Here is a 16,918-nt window from a genome sequence, read left to right as displayed (position 1 = left end):
TATGGAGGAGTGTGAGATAGAGGGATATGCGGGAGGAAGGGGTTAGGTAGTGTGAGGGTGGTCTGATGGACGGCACAACGTGGTGGGCCGAAGGGCCTGTTTTGTGCTGTATGGTTCTATGGTTCACCCTCTGAATCAGAGTCAGGTTTCTCATCACTGACGTACGTTGTGAAATTTGTTGTTTTGCGGCAGCAGTACAGTGCAAAGACATAAAATTACTAAAAGTTACAAAAATAAATAAATAGTGCAAAAGAGGAATAATGAGGCAGTGTCCATGGGTTCGTGGACCGTTCAGAAATCTGATGGCGGAGGGGAAGAAGCTGTTCCTGAAATGTTGAGTTTGGGTCTTCAGGCTCCTGTACTTCCTCCCCGATGGTAGTAAAGTGAAGAGGGCATGTCCCGGATGGTGAGGGTCCTTAGTGATAGATGCTGCCTTCTTGAGGTACCGCCTCTTGAAGATGTCCTCGATGGTGGGGAGGGTTGTGCCCGTGATGGTTGAGACTACAACCCTCTGCAGCCTCTTGCGATCCTGCGCATTGGAGCCTCCACACCAGGCTGTGATGCAACCAGTCAGAATGCTCTCCACCGTACATCTGTAGGCATTTGCAAGAGTCTTTGGTGACGTACCAAATCTCCTCAAACTCTGAATGAAGTAGAGCCACTGGCGTGCCTTCTTCACGATTGGATCAACGTGTTGGGCCCAGGATAGATCCTCTGAGATGTGGACACCCAGGAAATGGAAGCCGCTCACCTCTTCCACCACTGACCCCTCAATGAGGACTGGTGTGTGTTTTCCCGACTGCCCCTTCCTGAAGTCCACAATCAGTTCCTTGGTCTTGCTGACATTGAGAGCTAGTTGTTGCTGCCATTCAGTATTACCGCTGATCATCTATCACCACCTTTCCTGTCTGTTCCTACATCTTATGCCTTTGCTCCAAGACTGAAACTCAGTGGGCAAACATTCACACTCTCTGGAGGGAAGATGTCCAGAAGTTTACAATCCTCTGAGATAAGTTAAGGATATCTCCTATCTCTGAACTAAATGCCAGCAGTGTTAAACTCTTCTCACAGCCCTTCTAACAATTTAGAGACACAAGAGACTGCAGATGCTGGAATCTAGAGCAAAAACAAGCCCCAGTGGAGGAACTCAGTGGGTCAGGCAGCATCTGTGGGGGGAAATGGACAGTTGATGTTTCAGGTTGACCCTTCATCTGGATTGGGACGTTTTTCCTTTGCTTCTAACGATTTTGTGTATTTCAATGAGATCGCCTCTTGTACAGATCATCAGTACAGGTCCATTCTGTTCAAATTTTCTTCATCTGAGGAATTAATCTAAGATCGCAAAAGTGCTGGGTATTGTATTACAGAAGGGATCTATTGGCCTTGAAGTGGGTGTGGAGTAGATTCACCAGAAAACTTCCAATTATGAGGAGGGGCTGCAGAAAGCATGGCTATTTTCTCTTGAATTGGAATATAAGGGATGTTCCTTGATTGATATCTTTAGGAATTGATGAGGTAGATGCAGAGGAACTAGTGCTCCTGGTTGAGACAGGGAGCGGTGGAGGTACCAAGGTCAGATCAGTTTTAAAATCAGGAGCAGGCTTTTCAAACATTATGTCATGAAGCACTTCCTCAAGCAACGGGTGGAGACTTGGAACTTTCTCCCTCCAACTAAGATGTGGGGTTGAGTGGGGTGGTGAGGGACGGAGGCAATTGCAGCTTTAAAATTGAGATAACGATTTGGATTGGGCAAAAGTACTAAAACTTGAGAGTCAAAGTAAGCAGATGCAATTAAACTTACAGGTCAAACATTATGGGAATGAATTTTGGGACAGTGATGAGAATTTGAATGGCCTTCCATGTTATGAATTCCTGTGTCTGGTTTAGAAACATAGAAAACCTGCAGGCCCTTCGGCCCACAAAGCTGTGCTGACCTGAGGAGGTGTAGGATTAATAAACTATAACTGTATTGATATCTTAAGACGGATGAGAATTATGGCTGCTCGAAATACTGATTTAAAAAGTGTCCTTCAGGCCAGAACAGCCACACCACTGCTTACCTGGGCTGGGTGCTGTGTGGTAATTGCTGTGTCTGGAACTTAATTGGATTCCCATTATGCTTGACTATGGAGATGATGGTCAATCTTAACGGGAAATGGGAAGGCTGTCTCAAACAATGAAGGTGATACCTGCCTTTGTCTCACCCGATTGCAAAATGATTAGCTGAACCTGTGGTGTGAGGCTGCTCTTTGTCCATCTGCAGTAGCCCTTTGTCCGTTTCCTGCTCAACCAAGAACTCCGGCACCTGACTCATTAAAGTGTTCGTGACAATTCCTGTATAAATCTCTGTCTACCCCTTTGTACTGGGAGAACTCGGGAAGCGACTATTAGTGAGTGCTGAAGAGAATTCTCCTAGCGGTGCACTGCTAATAAAGGTATTTGTTCGAATCGACCTCGTGGCACTGTGTTATTTACAGCGGACGGATAGGGAAATTGATTTCGGGACGACAGACCTTTAAACCTCGCCCAAGACTATCTAACCCCTTCCTCCCCCGATTTAAGTTTATTTATCCTTCTTACTGGTGGTATCTCAATCCCATCTGCCTACCCAACTCCCGTATCTTATATCCCACTGTGGCACAGTTAGCAGACCCTCTGCTTCATAATCCAGTGCCGTCTGTGTGGAGTTTGCATGTTCTTCCTGTGACCGACTGCGTTTGTTCCAGGTTCTTCCCACACCCGAAAAACACGCGGGTTGGTAGGTTAATTAGCCCCTGTAAACATAGTGTGGTGAGGAGTGGTCGAATCTAGGGTTGTTGATGTGAATATAGAGAGAGAATGAAACTAAAATGGGTAGTGTAAAGAGGTGGTTGATGGTGGCATGGCCTTGTTGGGCCAAAGGGCCTGTTTCTGTGCTGTCTTTGACTCCACATGGTCTTACGCAGCCATATGGTTCAGTAATGCTTCATGACCACGTATAAAATGAAACCTTTGCTTATTCTCCAAACTAAATCTTTTAGTTTTGACCTTGATATTAAAACGAGTCACATGGGGAAAAAAAAACCTGGCTTAACAAGACTGTGGATACTTCTGTAATACAAGGCTCCAATATCTGCACAGCAGGATCCCACAAAAAAAGCAATGGGTGAACAGGTGCGTGTTCTGTTTTTCTCCAGGGGGTTTGTTGCGGAATAAATGCAAGGGAGATCTTTCCTAATTATCTTTCAATATCACTGTAGGATCCTCAACATCTCTTTGACCCTCGCTCAGCACTGCCCCTCCCACAGAGCAGCACTCCCTCAGCACCACCCCCCCACCGCACAGCCCCTCCCACAGAGCGTCGCTCCCTCAGCAGTGCCCCTCCCACAGAGCATTGCTCCGTCAGCAGTGCCCCTCCCACGGAGCGTTGCTCCCTCAGTGCCCCACCTCACCACCCCTCCTGCAGCAAGGCACTTCCTCAGGGTCACCCCCGCCTGCAGAGCGGTGCTCCTTCCTTGCTGCCCCTCCCTCCTGCAATGCAGCATTCCCTCAGCACTGCCCTGGGGCTGGTGTCTGCACAGTTGCTCTGCCCTGAAGGTCTATGGGCCCCCTGTGCTGACTGAGAGAGAGAGAAGCAGGAGTAGTCCACTCTGTCCATCAAGATGAGAAACACGATGATGCTGGAGGAACTCAGCAGGCCAGGCAGCGTCCGTGGAGAAAAGCCGGCGGTCAACGTTTTGGGTCAGGACCCTTCTTCAGGTCTGAAGATAGGAAAAGGGGAAGCCCGATATATAGGAGGGAAAAGCAGAGCAGTGATGGGTGGACAAAAGAGGGGAGGCAGGGTGGGCACAGGGTGGTGGTAGGTAGATGCAGGTAAGAGATAGTGATAGGCAGGTGCGGGGGAGGAGGGGAGAGCAGATCCACTGGGGGATGGGTCAAAGGTGAGGGAGGGAGGGAGGGAGGGAGAGAGAGAGAGAGAGAGAGAGAGAGAGAGAGAGAGAGAGAGAGAGAGAGAGAGAGAGAGAGAGAGAGAGAGAGAGAGAGGCTAGGAAAGGGGAGAAGAAGCATCATGGGGGGGGGGGGGGGCGGGGGTGGTGTTGTGGGGAAGGAGGGTGGGGATTATCCAATGTTCATGCCGTTAGGCTGCAAGGTTCCAAGACGGAAAATGAGGTGCTGTTCCTCCAGTTTGCGCTTGGAATTGTCCCGGCAGTGGAGGGGGCCAAGGACTGACATATCTGTGACAGTGTGGGAGGGGGGAGTTGAAGTTGGAGCACCGAATGCAGTAGGTATCTGCCCATCAAGGCTGCTCCTCCATTCAGTTTTGTGGCTGATCCCACTCAACTCCCTCATTCTGCCAGACCCTTACGATTCTCAACATCACATTGAACTTGTACAGAACCGAAAAAAAAGAATTAGTTCACCAAGCTAACACCAGCTCTTTACCTAATTAAGCCCCACTGACCAACATTTTTCTCCAAAGTTATCAAATCCAGTCCCCGTGTAGATACCAAATCTGCTTCCACTCCCCTTTCAAGCAGTGCGCTCCACATCTTTGCTGAATTCAAAAGTTTGGCCATTCCTAAAGACGCAATTGAAATGGTGGTCCGACGCCTTCGTTTCCCCACCTCTCTGGCTCTGTCTGACGCACCCACACCCTTCCTCGACGCCCTCACCTTGCCGCTTCCGCGCTCTCTCCTTCATGATGTGCTGGTGAAGTGCCCGCGCCATCGCGCTCGACATCTTGGGCCGTTCCAGTAAGGCTGGCATCGTCTCAGATTCGGAAGGAACCAGATACGAGAAGCTGCACCAGGAACCAATAAGAGGCAGCGTGAGGACGGCAAAAGAAACAAACGACGCCTGGTAAGATTGGTGCTCTCCCAGTGTCATCCAGGACAGAGCAGTCTGTGGAATCACCGTCCCTCCCACAGGAACGCTGTATCAAACCCACTTCCCCCATCGCCCTGCAGTGAGAGTGCTGCAACTGTAGTGTACAGGCTGTCTCCGGGTGACGAACGCCCCACTTACAGACACCCCAACATACGAGCGAGCTCAAAAGTCTGACAGACGTACACGTTTGTTCCTATGAACGGCAGAACTATTTTCCTCTCTCTCGCCCCACTGTTAGGAATTGTTCTTTCTTGACAGTTATGTGCTTTTGATGCCATTCATTACAATACTGTGGACTTAGTGTTTACTATATCCAGTGATTTTTGTGTATTTTCTGACTTACAGATAAAATATGGACGTCTGTAAAAACAGAACTGGTGCATTAACCAGGGACTGCCTGTACTCCCAATTCTATTTATTCTTTGCCTGGATGCCCTCACTATTGGTAAGCTCAGTTTGAACAGAGTAGCTTGCTGGACGGCTGGGAGTCAACCACGTTGAAGTGAGTCTGTTGACGCACAAGCCTTCAAATCTCCTTCTCTGAAGGATATGGGTTTATACATCAGCTGGTGGTTTCAGGGTCATCATTTCTGATACTAGATTTTTACCCAGAATTTATTTAATCAAATTTAAATTTTCCATGATTTGCAATGGGATTGGATTTATGGCTGGGATGATTAATCCAAATGTACTTAAGCAAGACTCCTTTGACAGCACCTCTTTCCAAACTCTCAACCCCCTGTGATATTGCAGGCACGGTAATGTAGTGGTTAGCGTAACGCTATTACAGCGCCAGCGACCCGGGTTCAATTCCGGCCACTGTCTGTAAGGAGTTTGTACGCTCTCCCTGTGTCTGCGTGGGCTTCCTCCGGGTGCTCCAGTATCCTCCCATGTTCCAAAGACGTACGGGTTAGGAAGTTGTGGGCATGCTATGTTGGCACCAGAAGCGTGGCGACATTTGCAGGCTGCCCCCAGAACACTCTACACAAAAGATGCATTTCACTGTGCGTTTCGATGTACATGTGACTAATAAATATATCTTATCTCATCAAGGGCAGCAAGCATTTGAGAAAACTACAATCTCAGTGTGGCTATCCACCATTCCAGTGGAGAAAAAAATATCTGTCTGTCATCATCGAGTCACATGGTAGTGCACACATCATCTCTTCCAGATCTCCACCCTTTTTCCTAAATTTATCTAAGGGATTACCCTTGCAAACATGCCCATCCTCACCCCAAAACCACTTCAGATGTAAGAGACCGCAGATGGTGGAATCTGGAGCAACACACAACCTGCCGGTGGAACTCAGCGGGTCGAGCAGCATCTGTGGGGGGGAAAGGAACCGTTGTCATTTTGGGTCGAAACCGTGAATCTGGACTGCTTCCCTGAAACGTTGACAATTCTTTTCCTCCCACAGATGCTGCTCGACCCGCTGAGTCCCTCCAGCAGGTTGTGTGTTGCTCCACTTCCAGACACATCTTCTCACCCAGAACCCGTCACTCATCCGGAATTACTTTGTCAAGGTGCCCTCCCAACTCCCAGATTCATCCTTTCTTCACTTTCCCTTCGTCAAGCATCAGCTCCTCTCCCACTTCACTGCCACTGAATCACCCCCTTTGTCAGAACCCAGGCGATCCTCCCTTATGTCCCTCACCCTAAGATCTCTTCACCCCCTCAGATCCACCTATTGCTCCACCCCACCAAATCACTTCACTCATCTCACTCCTGGTTCCCATCCCTGGATTCCTTCTGCCTCCGGGGTGCATCTACTTAGATTCCTCCCGCCAAGGTATCTCTCTCCACATCCCTCCCCACAGGTCCCTCACCCTGATCCCTCCACAAAGACGTCTCCTTCTGGTTCCCACTGACTGTATTTCTTTCCCCAAGCCTACTCCCTCACCAGACTTGGCTCCCTCATATCCCTCCACCAGCATCCTCTCCCTAGATCTTTCCTGTCCCTCCTCCCAAAATTCTTTTCTTCTTGGATATGACTTCCTCAGAGCCCCTTCCCAGATCATCCTCCAAGAATACTTTCTGAGATCCCTCGATCCCACCCACAGATCCCCTACTCCTTTTCCTCACAAATCCTTCACGTCCATCAACTATATCTCCCTTCAGTTTCCTCTCCCCAGATCATCCTCCCTCAGATCCCTCTTGCCCAGATCTCCCTACAGGCACCTTTCTCCTTGGATACTTATCTCCCAATTCCATTCATTCAGATTCCTCTCTCCAGCCCCCTCAAGATCCCACTTTCCGCAGATTCCCAAGATCCCATTCCCCAAATTCCTTATTCTTCTCCCCCATTCTCTATTCCCTAGATTCCTCTCCCCCATTCCCTTGATCCCTCCTTTCATTCCCTGGACCTTCTCCCCCAGACAATTTTCCTCAGATTGCTCTCCCCCATTCACCAGATCCCTCCCCCATCCGTCTCTTTCCCCCACCCACCAGGTTGCCTCAGCTCCTACCCCACCAGGCACTACTTACCACTGACCTCTCCTCAGACCCCCTCCCCTCCCCACAGATCCCTCCCCTTTCCTCTCCTGCCCCCAGACCCTTCCCTTCTCTTCAGACCCTTCCCTTCCCCTCCCCACGGACCCTTCCCCTCAGTCACTCCCTACTCCCTCCCCTCCAACACTTCCTACCCCCTCCCATCCCCTCCCCTCTCCACAGACCACACCCCACCCCTCCGACCCTTGCCCTCCCCTCCGACCCTTCCCCTCGGACACTCCCTAACCCCTCCCCTCCCCACCCCACAGACCCCACCCCTCCCCTCTGACCCTTCCCCTCCCCACAGACCCCTCCCCTCCCCTCCGACCCTTCCCCTCCCCTCCTCACGGACCCCACCCCACCGACCCTTCCCCTCCCCACGGACCCGACCCTTCCACTCCCCTCGGACACACCCCACCCCTCCCCTCCCCTCGGTACCTCACCAGGCCCCGCTCCGCCGCTCTCCCGCTCCCCTTCCACACCGACCCTCACTCGGCCGCCATGGCCGGCGCCGTCACTTCCGCCACTCCTTGACCCGCTGCCGCAAAGCCGGAGTGAGGGGCGGGTGGGGGTGGCAGCAACCCTGCCCCGCCGCCGTCGTCGTAAAGAAGCAGGGGGCGGGCGACGCGGCTGCGGGGCAGAGGCCGTAAAGTGTTTGGCGCGGGCAGGCGGCGGGCAGCGGGCGGTGCCGTAAGGTGGAGCCGTGCCCCTCAGTCGCGAAGGGTCGTGCGGCGCCTCCCTCCCCTCCCCGCCCCGGCCGCTGCGGTAAGGATGGCGGCCGAGTTCCACCTGCGCACCGGGAAGCTGGTGGCCCTGCTCAACGGCAACCGCACGGCCAAGCGCAACAAGCCGACCGAGGAGTTCAACCACGGCCTGGCCATGAGCCGGGAGCCGCTCGGCGACGGGCAGCTCTTCCAGGTGCGCATCGACCGAAAGGTGAGCCGCCCTGAGGGGCACGACCACCCCCCCCCATCCCCCTCTGAGGAGGGGGGACCGCCGCCAGGAAACGCCGGGGATCCAGGCCTACACCCGGGGCTGCAGAGATGGTTTAAAATGAGCCCCCCCCCCTTGTGTGTTGGAGGGGGTTTTATTACCCTGAATAATATTTCATATTCAATCATTTTTCAATAATTTACACAATTATTTGCACTCAAACCCCACAAGTGCAAGGGTGGTTTCTTTAATATAATCCTACTGCTTTAATCTGTTTTCTTCCCCCCCCCCATGTGTGTTGGAGGGGGTTTTATTACCCTGAATAATATTTCATATTCAATCATTTTTCAATAATTTACACAATTATTTGCACTCAAACCCCACAAGTGCAAGGGTGGTTTCTTTATACAATCCTGCTGCTTTAATCTGTTTTCTTCACCCCCCCCTTTGTGTGTTGGAGGGGGTTTTATTCTGAATAATATTTTATATTCAATCATTTTTCAATAATTTACACAATTATTTACACTCAAACCCCATAAATGCAAGGGTGGTTTCTTTAATATAATCCTGCTATGTTAATCTGTTTTCTTCCCCACCCCACCCCCCCACCCCTGTAGCTGGAAAGAGGGTGGGTCCCAGCTCTGGGGTGGGATCTGCCCTCTTCTCAGTGTGATGTGCTTGGGGTTTAATATCGTTAAAATGAAGATCATTTAAAAAAGAAACAGCTCCCTATCATTTCTTTTTCTCCCTTCCACAGCTGCTCCCGACGCAGGGGTCCCCTGGGGAGAGTAGGCAAGCAGCAACCACCAGAGGCAGAAATCAAGTGTCAGTTGGAACAGTGTTGTCGGTGGTTGATGAGATAAGAGATCCCATTGTTAGCATCATACACACCCTGAGGGCAAATCAGTACTGGTTGGATACAGAGTAAAGTTCCCTTTTCGTTTGCCTTTGATATTTTTACTTGAACTGGAACCTGTGATTGTTTGAGAGTGTATTGATCGTTCTTTAATATGGGATTTAAGCAGTTAGGGATTGGTTGTGTCACAAGTATTGAGATCCAGGAGATTGGGGCAGATGGTAAAGGAGGACTATCTCATGGCGAGATGGAGTGGTTTAAGGAGGGAATGCCAGAGGATAGATCTGGCTGTGCTTTCAGAAGCCAATAACAGTTGGTGATCAGAGTCCAGAAAGGGTGGACTGCAGGGATTTCAGAATCAGCATTGAGTTTAATCAGAATCAGATGGTTTGGAGATAGTTACGTAGAACATTACAGCACAATACAGGCCCTTCGGCCCACAATGTTGTGCCGACCTTTAAACCTCGCCTATCTAACCCCTTCCTCCCGCATATCCCTCTATTTTAAATTCCTCCATATGCTTCTCTAGTAATCTCTTGAATTTGACCAATGTACCTGCCTCCACCACCGCACCAGGCAGCGCATTCCACGCCCCAACCACTCTCTGGGTGGAAAAAAAAACCCGGGTTTCCGCCGCTTATAGAGGAAAGGGTTTGTTCACAAGAACGAGAATTTGAAATTTGAGGTTGTTTATGGATTGAGAGCCACTGTGGTCAGCAGTTACTTTGGGTTAGCGGAGATTTGGATAACCTCACACGAGCAATGAGTGGAACGAAGGGGCTGGCCAGATCTGCATTAGGAAGGATTGAGATTGCATAACAAAGGCAACGATGAGGGTTTCAGCAGCAATTGAGATGAGCTGTGGAAGAATTGGAGATAGGTAGTGGCAAGGAAACGATAGTGGAGAGGCTTGGTTGTGAAGAAGCGCAACTTGCGATCAGAAAGAGCATCAAGACTGCGAGAAGTCTGTTTCGTTGTCTGTTGGTGGACAAGGAGAGGGATGGAGTCAGTGATATGGGAATGGAGATCTCTCAGTCGTAACTGAAGGTGGCGATTAATGGGTAAATGGTGATTTTTGGGGAGTGGATGACCCAGAGGAAATCTGATAATAAATGGGCGGGGTGGGGACTGGGATGTTGGGGAAGATGGGGAAGGGGAACGAGAGACAATGGTGGGGTAGAAGTAGATGTGATCACAGAAACTGACATGCCTTCGAGTCTTCCATTTGATTGAGTTTTTTGAGGAGGTACCTAAAAAGATTGAAGACAGGGCAGTAAAAATTGTCTGTATGGATTTTAATAAGGGTTTTGACAAGGTCCCACATGGTAAGCTGGTCCACAAGGTTAAGGCACAAGGGATCCAAGGTGAGCTGGCTAATTGGATCAGAAGGTGGTGGTCAAAGGATGCTTTTGTGATTGGAAGTCTGTAACCAGCGGTGTACCACAGAGGTCGTGGTGGGACCCTTGTTTGTGATATATATTAATGGATGTAAATATACGAGGTATTACTGGTAAGATTGCGAGTAATGCAGTATTGTGGCTAGTGAAGGTTGTCTAAGACTACAGCAGATCGGGTCAAAAGTTGGGCAGAGTGTTGACAGATGGAACTTAATCCTGTGGAGTGCAAGATGATCGTTTTGGGAAATTGGATGGGGGTACAGGAAATGGAAGGGCACCAGCGAATGTGGATCAACTGAGGCATCTATGTCATTCATTGCTCCCTGAAAGTAGCAACACTGGCAGATAGGGTGGTGAAGATGTGCTTGCCTTCGTAGGTCAGTGCCTGGAGTTGTGAGGTTATGTCGTGTGTAGTTCTGGTCACCACACCATAGGAAGGACGTCCTCTTGCTAGAGAGGGTACAGAGGAGATTGACCAGGACGTTGCCTGGAATGTAGGACCAGTTATGGGGAAAGATTGGGTAGGCAGGGCTCATTTATAAGAGGCATAGATAGGGTATATTGTCAGAATCTTTTTACCATGGTAGGGGTATCAAAAACAAAAGGGCATAGATTTAGGTGAGACAAAGGAGCTTTAAGTGGGAAAGATATCTTACACAATATCTGGAATGTGCTGCTGGAGGTGGCAGTGGAATCAGATACAATCACTACATTCAAGAGACATTAAGACTGGCACTTGAATAGGCAAGGCATAGATGGATACAGACCTAATGTGGCCAAATGAGATTAAAGTAGATGGGCAGAAAGGTCAGCGCGGATGTGGTTGGTGTAAGGGCCTGTTTCAGTGTTGTACAGCTCTATGACTCTGATGTCACCCAGGGTCCTCCTGTAGGTGAGAAGTTTCTAATTGCCCCTGAGAGGGACTTGCTCTGAATCCTACAACTCTGAAGTTATTGGTCTTACTTATAAACAGGGGCTTTTCCCCAGGGCTGAAATGGTGGCCACAAGGAGATAGGTTTAAGGTGCTGGGGAGTAGATATAGAGGAGATGTCAGGGGTAAGTTTTTTACTCAGGGAGTGGTGAGTGTGTGGAATGGGCTGCCGGCAACGGTGGTGGAGGCGGATACGATAGGGTCTTTTAAGAGACTTTTGGATAGGTACATGGAACTTAGAAAAATAGAGGGCTATGGGTAAGCCTAGTAATTTCTAAGGTAGGGACATGTTCGGCACAGCTTTGTGAGCCGAAGGGCCTGAATTGTGCTGTAGGTTTTCTATGTTTCTATTCACATTCCAAGGACAATCACGAAAAAATTGAGCACAAAATGTAGTCTACCAATTAAATATTCTACATAATGTTTTTTTAAACTCTTGCCTATAGAACTGTGCCCATCAGAAAAGACCTGTACCCACCAGTACTGTAGATCATTGCTATACAGTAACAAACTTGTCCTGCTCAGTGCTGTATTCCAGTGTTTTCAATGACAGATCTGTGCTCCCCAGTACTGTAGCCCAGGGTTGTGTAGCTGTGTTCCCCATAATCTTATATTTGCACGTTCAGTGACAGTACAGAGAAGAGTAACACACTCTGGAAGTCCAGAGAAAACTAATCTTAAAGCAGGGACTTGCCAAATTTAACACCAGTTAAATGATGATGAAGGAACTGCTGGCACTAAAGAGCAGCAAGTCTGGTTTGTTCATGTCGCAAGATCTTTGTAGCTGTGAATGTGGCAGTTGGGAATAACGATAGTTTTCACTATGGGGACACGAGACTGTCGATGCTGGAACCTGGAGCAACGCACAGTCTGCTGGAGGAACTCAGCAGTTCGGGCGGCATCTGTGGTTGACAATTTGTTGACAATTCCTCTACCCTCCACAGATGCTGCCCGACCCGCTGAGTTCCTCCAGCAGACTGTTTGTTGCTACAGTTTTCACAAATTCTCTTTATTTGGGGACCTTTTATCTGGACTAGAAGATTACAGATCTGAGGAGATGCACAATGAAAGTGAAGCAGCAATTGTGCAATTATGGACCAGCAGCTTGGCATATGTGGTTCGGAGGTTATTAGAGTCTATAATCAAGGATAATGACAGAACGCCTTAGACACTTTCAGTTGATCAGGGTATCTGCACACAGATTTGCAAAAGGGAGGCTGAGATTTTTGAAGCAGACGGTGGAATGTCTGTGGATATTCTTTGCACTAACTTTCTGAATGCATTTGATGATATTCCCTTAAACTTAAAGTTGAAGTTCATATTAAAAGTGATTTATTGACCTTTCTCGTTTTTCCATACGAAATAAGAGGCCATTCGGCCCGTTGGAGTTGATACTGGACTTCTCACTTCCAGTACTTTTCTCTGTAACCTATCCTTCCCACATTCCCATCAATTTGACCACTCAGTCACTCCAGAGGCAATATACAGCAGCCAATTAATCTACCCACCAGCACATCTTTGGGATGTGGGAGGAAACTGGAGCACCCAGTGGAAACCCACGCATTTACAGGAGAACGTGCAAACTCCATGCCTGATTCAAACCTGAATCCCTGAGAAATTGCTTTGTAGGTAAAGTTGGAGAATAGGGATGCTGGGCAGGAACTCAGATTTGCAGGATGTGACTACTAGAGTCTTAGTAGTATCTTCGTTAGGGCCAATGTTAATTGTATTAATGGATTGTATTGACGATCGAATAAAAATGTTCTGCCTTGGGAGTCTTCAACCTGATGGCTTCAGCATTGATTTCTCTAACATCCAGTAACCCCACCCCTTCAGCTTTCTGGGAGCCATGGACTTGCACCCCAAGGTCTCTCTGTACACCAACGCTCCTCAGTCCCCTGCCATTTACTCCATACGTCCTAACAGAATTTGATCTCGCAACCTCGCACTTGTTTGGATTGAATTCCATAATAAAATTAAAGCCAGACATTGTGTTGGGCCAGTGGTTGGTTTTATTTGTTAACTGGAAGTATTAAGGGAAGTGTGGAGTTGAATCTTGGGGTTGGCTCCAATCTCGTCCAATGGCAGAACAGGCTGTAGGGCAAACTGACGACCTCGTGCTCCTATGAGCTACCCTTTCTGGCCTCCTGCCATGCTTTTGCAGGGTGATGATGGGCTTGCTGTGGGACTGAATGTGCATGGGGGCTAATGGGAGGCTGCGAGAAGGGTAAATTGGTTTATTATTGTCACATATACCGAGGTACAGAGAAAAACTGTTGCGTGCCATCCATACAGATCATTTCATCACATCAGTACGTTGAGGTAGTACAAGGAAAAAGATAAGATAATTTTATTAGGCACATGTACATCAAAACAGTGAAATATTGCACTTTAAATATTGCCCCCAGCGTGTGACTGAGGGGTCGGATCTGGCAGTTGGTTGGGGGGGGGAGGGAGGGCGCGGGGATAGTTGATGGAAACGTGGGGAGAATGAAATGCGATTAGTGGAGGGTCAATGTAAGATAAGATTTCATTATTAGTCGCATGTACATCGAAACACACAGTGAAATGCATCTTTTGCCTAGAGTGTTCTGGGGTGCAGCCTGCAAGTATCGCCACGCTTCCGGCGCCAACATAGCACGCCCACGACTTCCTAACCCGTAGGTCTTTGGAATGTGGGAGGAAACCGGAGCACCCAGAGGAAACCCACGCAGACACGGGGAAAACGTACAAACTCCTTACAGACAGCGGCGGGAATTGAACCCGGGTTGCTGGCGCCGTAATAGCGTTAACTACAAAATAACAATACAGAATAAAGTGTTACAGTTACAGAGAGAGTGCAGTTCAGATGGGCAATAAGGTGCAAGGGCCACAATGAGGTGGATTGTGAGGTCAGAGTCCCACCTTATCATACTAGTGGACCGTTCAATGGTGTTATAACAGCGGGATAGAAGCTGTCCTTGAGCCTGGTGGTGCGTGCTTTCAGGCTTTTGTATCTTTTGCCCGATGGGAGGGGAGAGAAGATAGAATGACCGGGGTGGGAGGGTCCTTGATTATGTCGGCCGCTTTACCGAGGCAGCGGGAAATATGGACGGAGTCCATGGAGGGGAGGCTGGTTTCTGTGATGTGCTGGGCTGTGTCCACAGCTCTCTGCAGTTTCTTGTGGTCCCGGCAGAGCAGTTGCCGTACCAAGCCGTGATGCACCTGGATAGGATGCTTTCTGTGGTGCATCTGTAAATGTTGGTGAGGGTCAACGGGGACACGCCGAATTTCTTGGAGTGGTTTGGTGGGGTGGGGGGGATATGGGAGGGTGCTAGGGTGGATTTGGTGGACCCAGTGTATCTTCTGCATGATAACATGTTCTACATGCTATGGCCGGTCGCTTGACTGTTTCCGTCCCCCTGTTTTACACCCGCAGGTGAATTCCTGGAGCGGCTCAATTGAGATCGGGGTGACCGCATTGGATCCCAGCACCTTGGACTTCCCCAGCAGCGCCACGGGACTGAAGGGCGGCTCGTGGATCATCTCGGGCTGCTCGGTGCTGCGTGACGGCCGCTCCGTGCTGGAGGAGTACGGGCAGGACCTGGACCAGCTGAGCGAGGGCGACAAAGTGGGCATCCAGCGGACGGCCAACGGGGAGCTCCACCTATGGGTGAATGGCCGGGACTGTGGGGTAGCCGCCCTGGGGTTGCCCTCACAGGTGTGGGCAGTAGTGGACCTGTACGGCAAGTGCACTCAGGTGACGGTGCTGGGCTGCGACACCATCCTCCGGAGAGAGGAACCCCTCAGGGCCACCACTGCTGAGGAAGGTAACGTTTGGATCTTTCCCTGTACCTCTTCAACCACCAAAGCCCAGCCGTCGTTTAGAAAAACAAGTGATTTATATTTTGGAACGGTGCGTGCAATATATTGTCGGGACAAATGAGGTCATCGTGAAGAGCGGAAGTTCTCTGGTTAAATAATAAATACAGGTCCTCCCCGAGTTATGACAGGATTCCATTCCTGTGTGAAGCGTTCGTCACCTAGACGGTTCGCGAGTCGGAAATGCAGCCGTGCACCAAGTGGCAGAAGATGCAACTCCATCCTGCCAGTCTTCCAAATACTCATTTTTTTTTTAAGTATAAACGTTTATTAGTTTATATTTTAATATAAACCTTTAAGGTAATGGGTGGGAAGTTCAAGGGAGATGTCAGAGGGAAGTTTTTCACCCAGAGAGTGGTTGGCTCATGGAATGCGCTGCCTGGGGTGGTGGTGGAGGCTGAGACGTTGGTCAAGTTCAAGAGATTGCTGGATAAGCATATGGAGGAATTTAAAATACAGGGATATGTGGGAGGAAAGGGTTAGGTGGTCTTAGGTGAGGTTTAAAGGTCAGCACAACATTGTGGGCCGAAGGGCCTATATTGTGCTGTACTGTTCTATGGTTATTAGCTGAAAGCACTACAAAAGGACAACCAGTGTCAAAATACTACAACCAGTGCAGAAAGAGAAGAAAACAAACTAAGCATCTACATAACTACAGCAAAATAATGCTAACTAAACATCCACTAAACGCACACGCAACACTTCAGAGAAGAATCGCATTCTCACCGTCCACGGCACATGATCCCCTGAGGGGCCCCAAAATGCTCGTTCATATGTACGCGATTTACATAAGTTGGGCGCCCGTAACCTGGGGAGGATCTGTAGGAGAAAAGATGTTGGTGCTATTTAGTCTCATTAGAGGTGCGACAGCAATACAAAACGTTCCTGATTATAAGAACACGCATGAAAACAGGAGGGAGAGGCCACTCGACCCCTCAGAACTGCCCCACCATTCAATATGATCTGCCCCAGTCCTCTTCTGCACCAGTTCCCCATCGCCCTCAATTTCCTGATATTTTAAAAAAAAATTTATCTATCTCTTCTTCCAGCCTCTGCGACTCTCTGGGATAGAGAGTTCCACCCATTACGAGAAGAAATTCTTATGCACCTCATTTTTAAATGACTACCCCATTATCTGTGTCCATGTTCCCTCGTCTGAGATTCTCCCACCGGTGGGAACGTCTCACCCTGTACATTGTTAGGCCACTCAGGATCTTCAATATTCCAATAAGATCACCCCACGCTTTCTTTTCCACACTTTAGCACTCATTCTGCACCCCCCACCACCCTTTTTTTAATAATACTGTTTTTCCTTCTTTGTGTTAATGATGTTTCCCACGAGCTGTGGAGTCTCGGACCAGCAAGGACAGTATGAGAATGAAGACGAGCCATATTGGGTAGAGACGAGAGGTTTTTTTTCACCCAGAGGATGGTGTGTTTTTGGACTGACTTGGTGTCTCAGTCATTAAAACAGGTGGATAAATCCCAAGATGTTAAGAGCATCAAGTGATGTAGGGATAGTGCTGGGAAATGACACTGAGGAGGAAGATCGTCATCTTGAAGGGGACCAGAGCGGGCTTGAAGGG

General features: G+C 49.1%; 2 protein-coding genes across 6 annotated transcripts in view; one reads left to right on the top strand and one right to left on the bottom strand.

The window, feature by feature from the left end:
* Positions 1–7,917, bottom strand: part of gps2 (G protein pathway suppressor 2) — a 36,939-nt gene extending 29,022 nt beyond the window's left edge. The window contains exons 1-3 of one of the 4 annotated variants that reach the window (XM_052044849.1): positions 7,798–7,902; positions 6,101–6,191; positions 4,653–4,780 (exon numbers count right to left, since the gene is read on the bottom strand). In XM_052044849.1, coding sequence (XP_051900809.1) covers positions 4,653–4,746 — 94 coding nt within the window. In that variant the 5' untranslated portion in view covers positions 4,747–4,780; positions 6,101–6,191; positions 7,798–7,902. Of the gene's footprint in view, positions 1–4,652; positions 4,781–6,100; positions 6,192–7,792 lie in introns of all 4 variants that reach the window. The other 3 variants (XM_052044847.1, XM_052044848.1, XM_052044850.1) reach the window with 3 other exon arrangements.
* Positions 7,918–8,039: 122 nt separating this feature from the next.
* The window catches only part of neurl4 (neuralized E3 ubiquitin protein ligase 4), a 94,121-nt gene continuing 85,242 nt past the window's right edge, over positions 8,040–16,918 (top strand). For both annotated transcript variants that reach the window (XM_052044745.1, XM_052044746.1), the window contains exons 1-2: positions 8,040–8,290; positions 14,890–15,280. In XM_052044745.1, coding sequence (XP_051900705.1) covers positions 8,126–8,290; positions 14,890–15,280 — 556 coding nt within the window. In that variant the 5' untranslated portion in view covers positions 8,040–8,125. The remainder of the gene's footprint in view (positions 8,291–14,889; positions 15,281–16,918) is intronic.

This window comes from Pristis pectinata, chromosome 37, assembly GCF_009764475.1.
Source record: "Pristis pectinata isolate sPriPec2 chromosome 37, sPriPec2.1.pri, whole genome shotgun sequence".
In the NCBI taxonomy this organism is placed as follows: Eukaryota; Metazoa; Chordata; class Chondrichthyes; order Rhinopristiformes; family Pristidae; genus Pristis; species Pristis pectinata.
The sequence above is the reverse complement of the archived record's forward strand: the minus strand, read 5'-3'. Positions and strand labels throughout refer to the sequence as shown.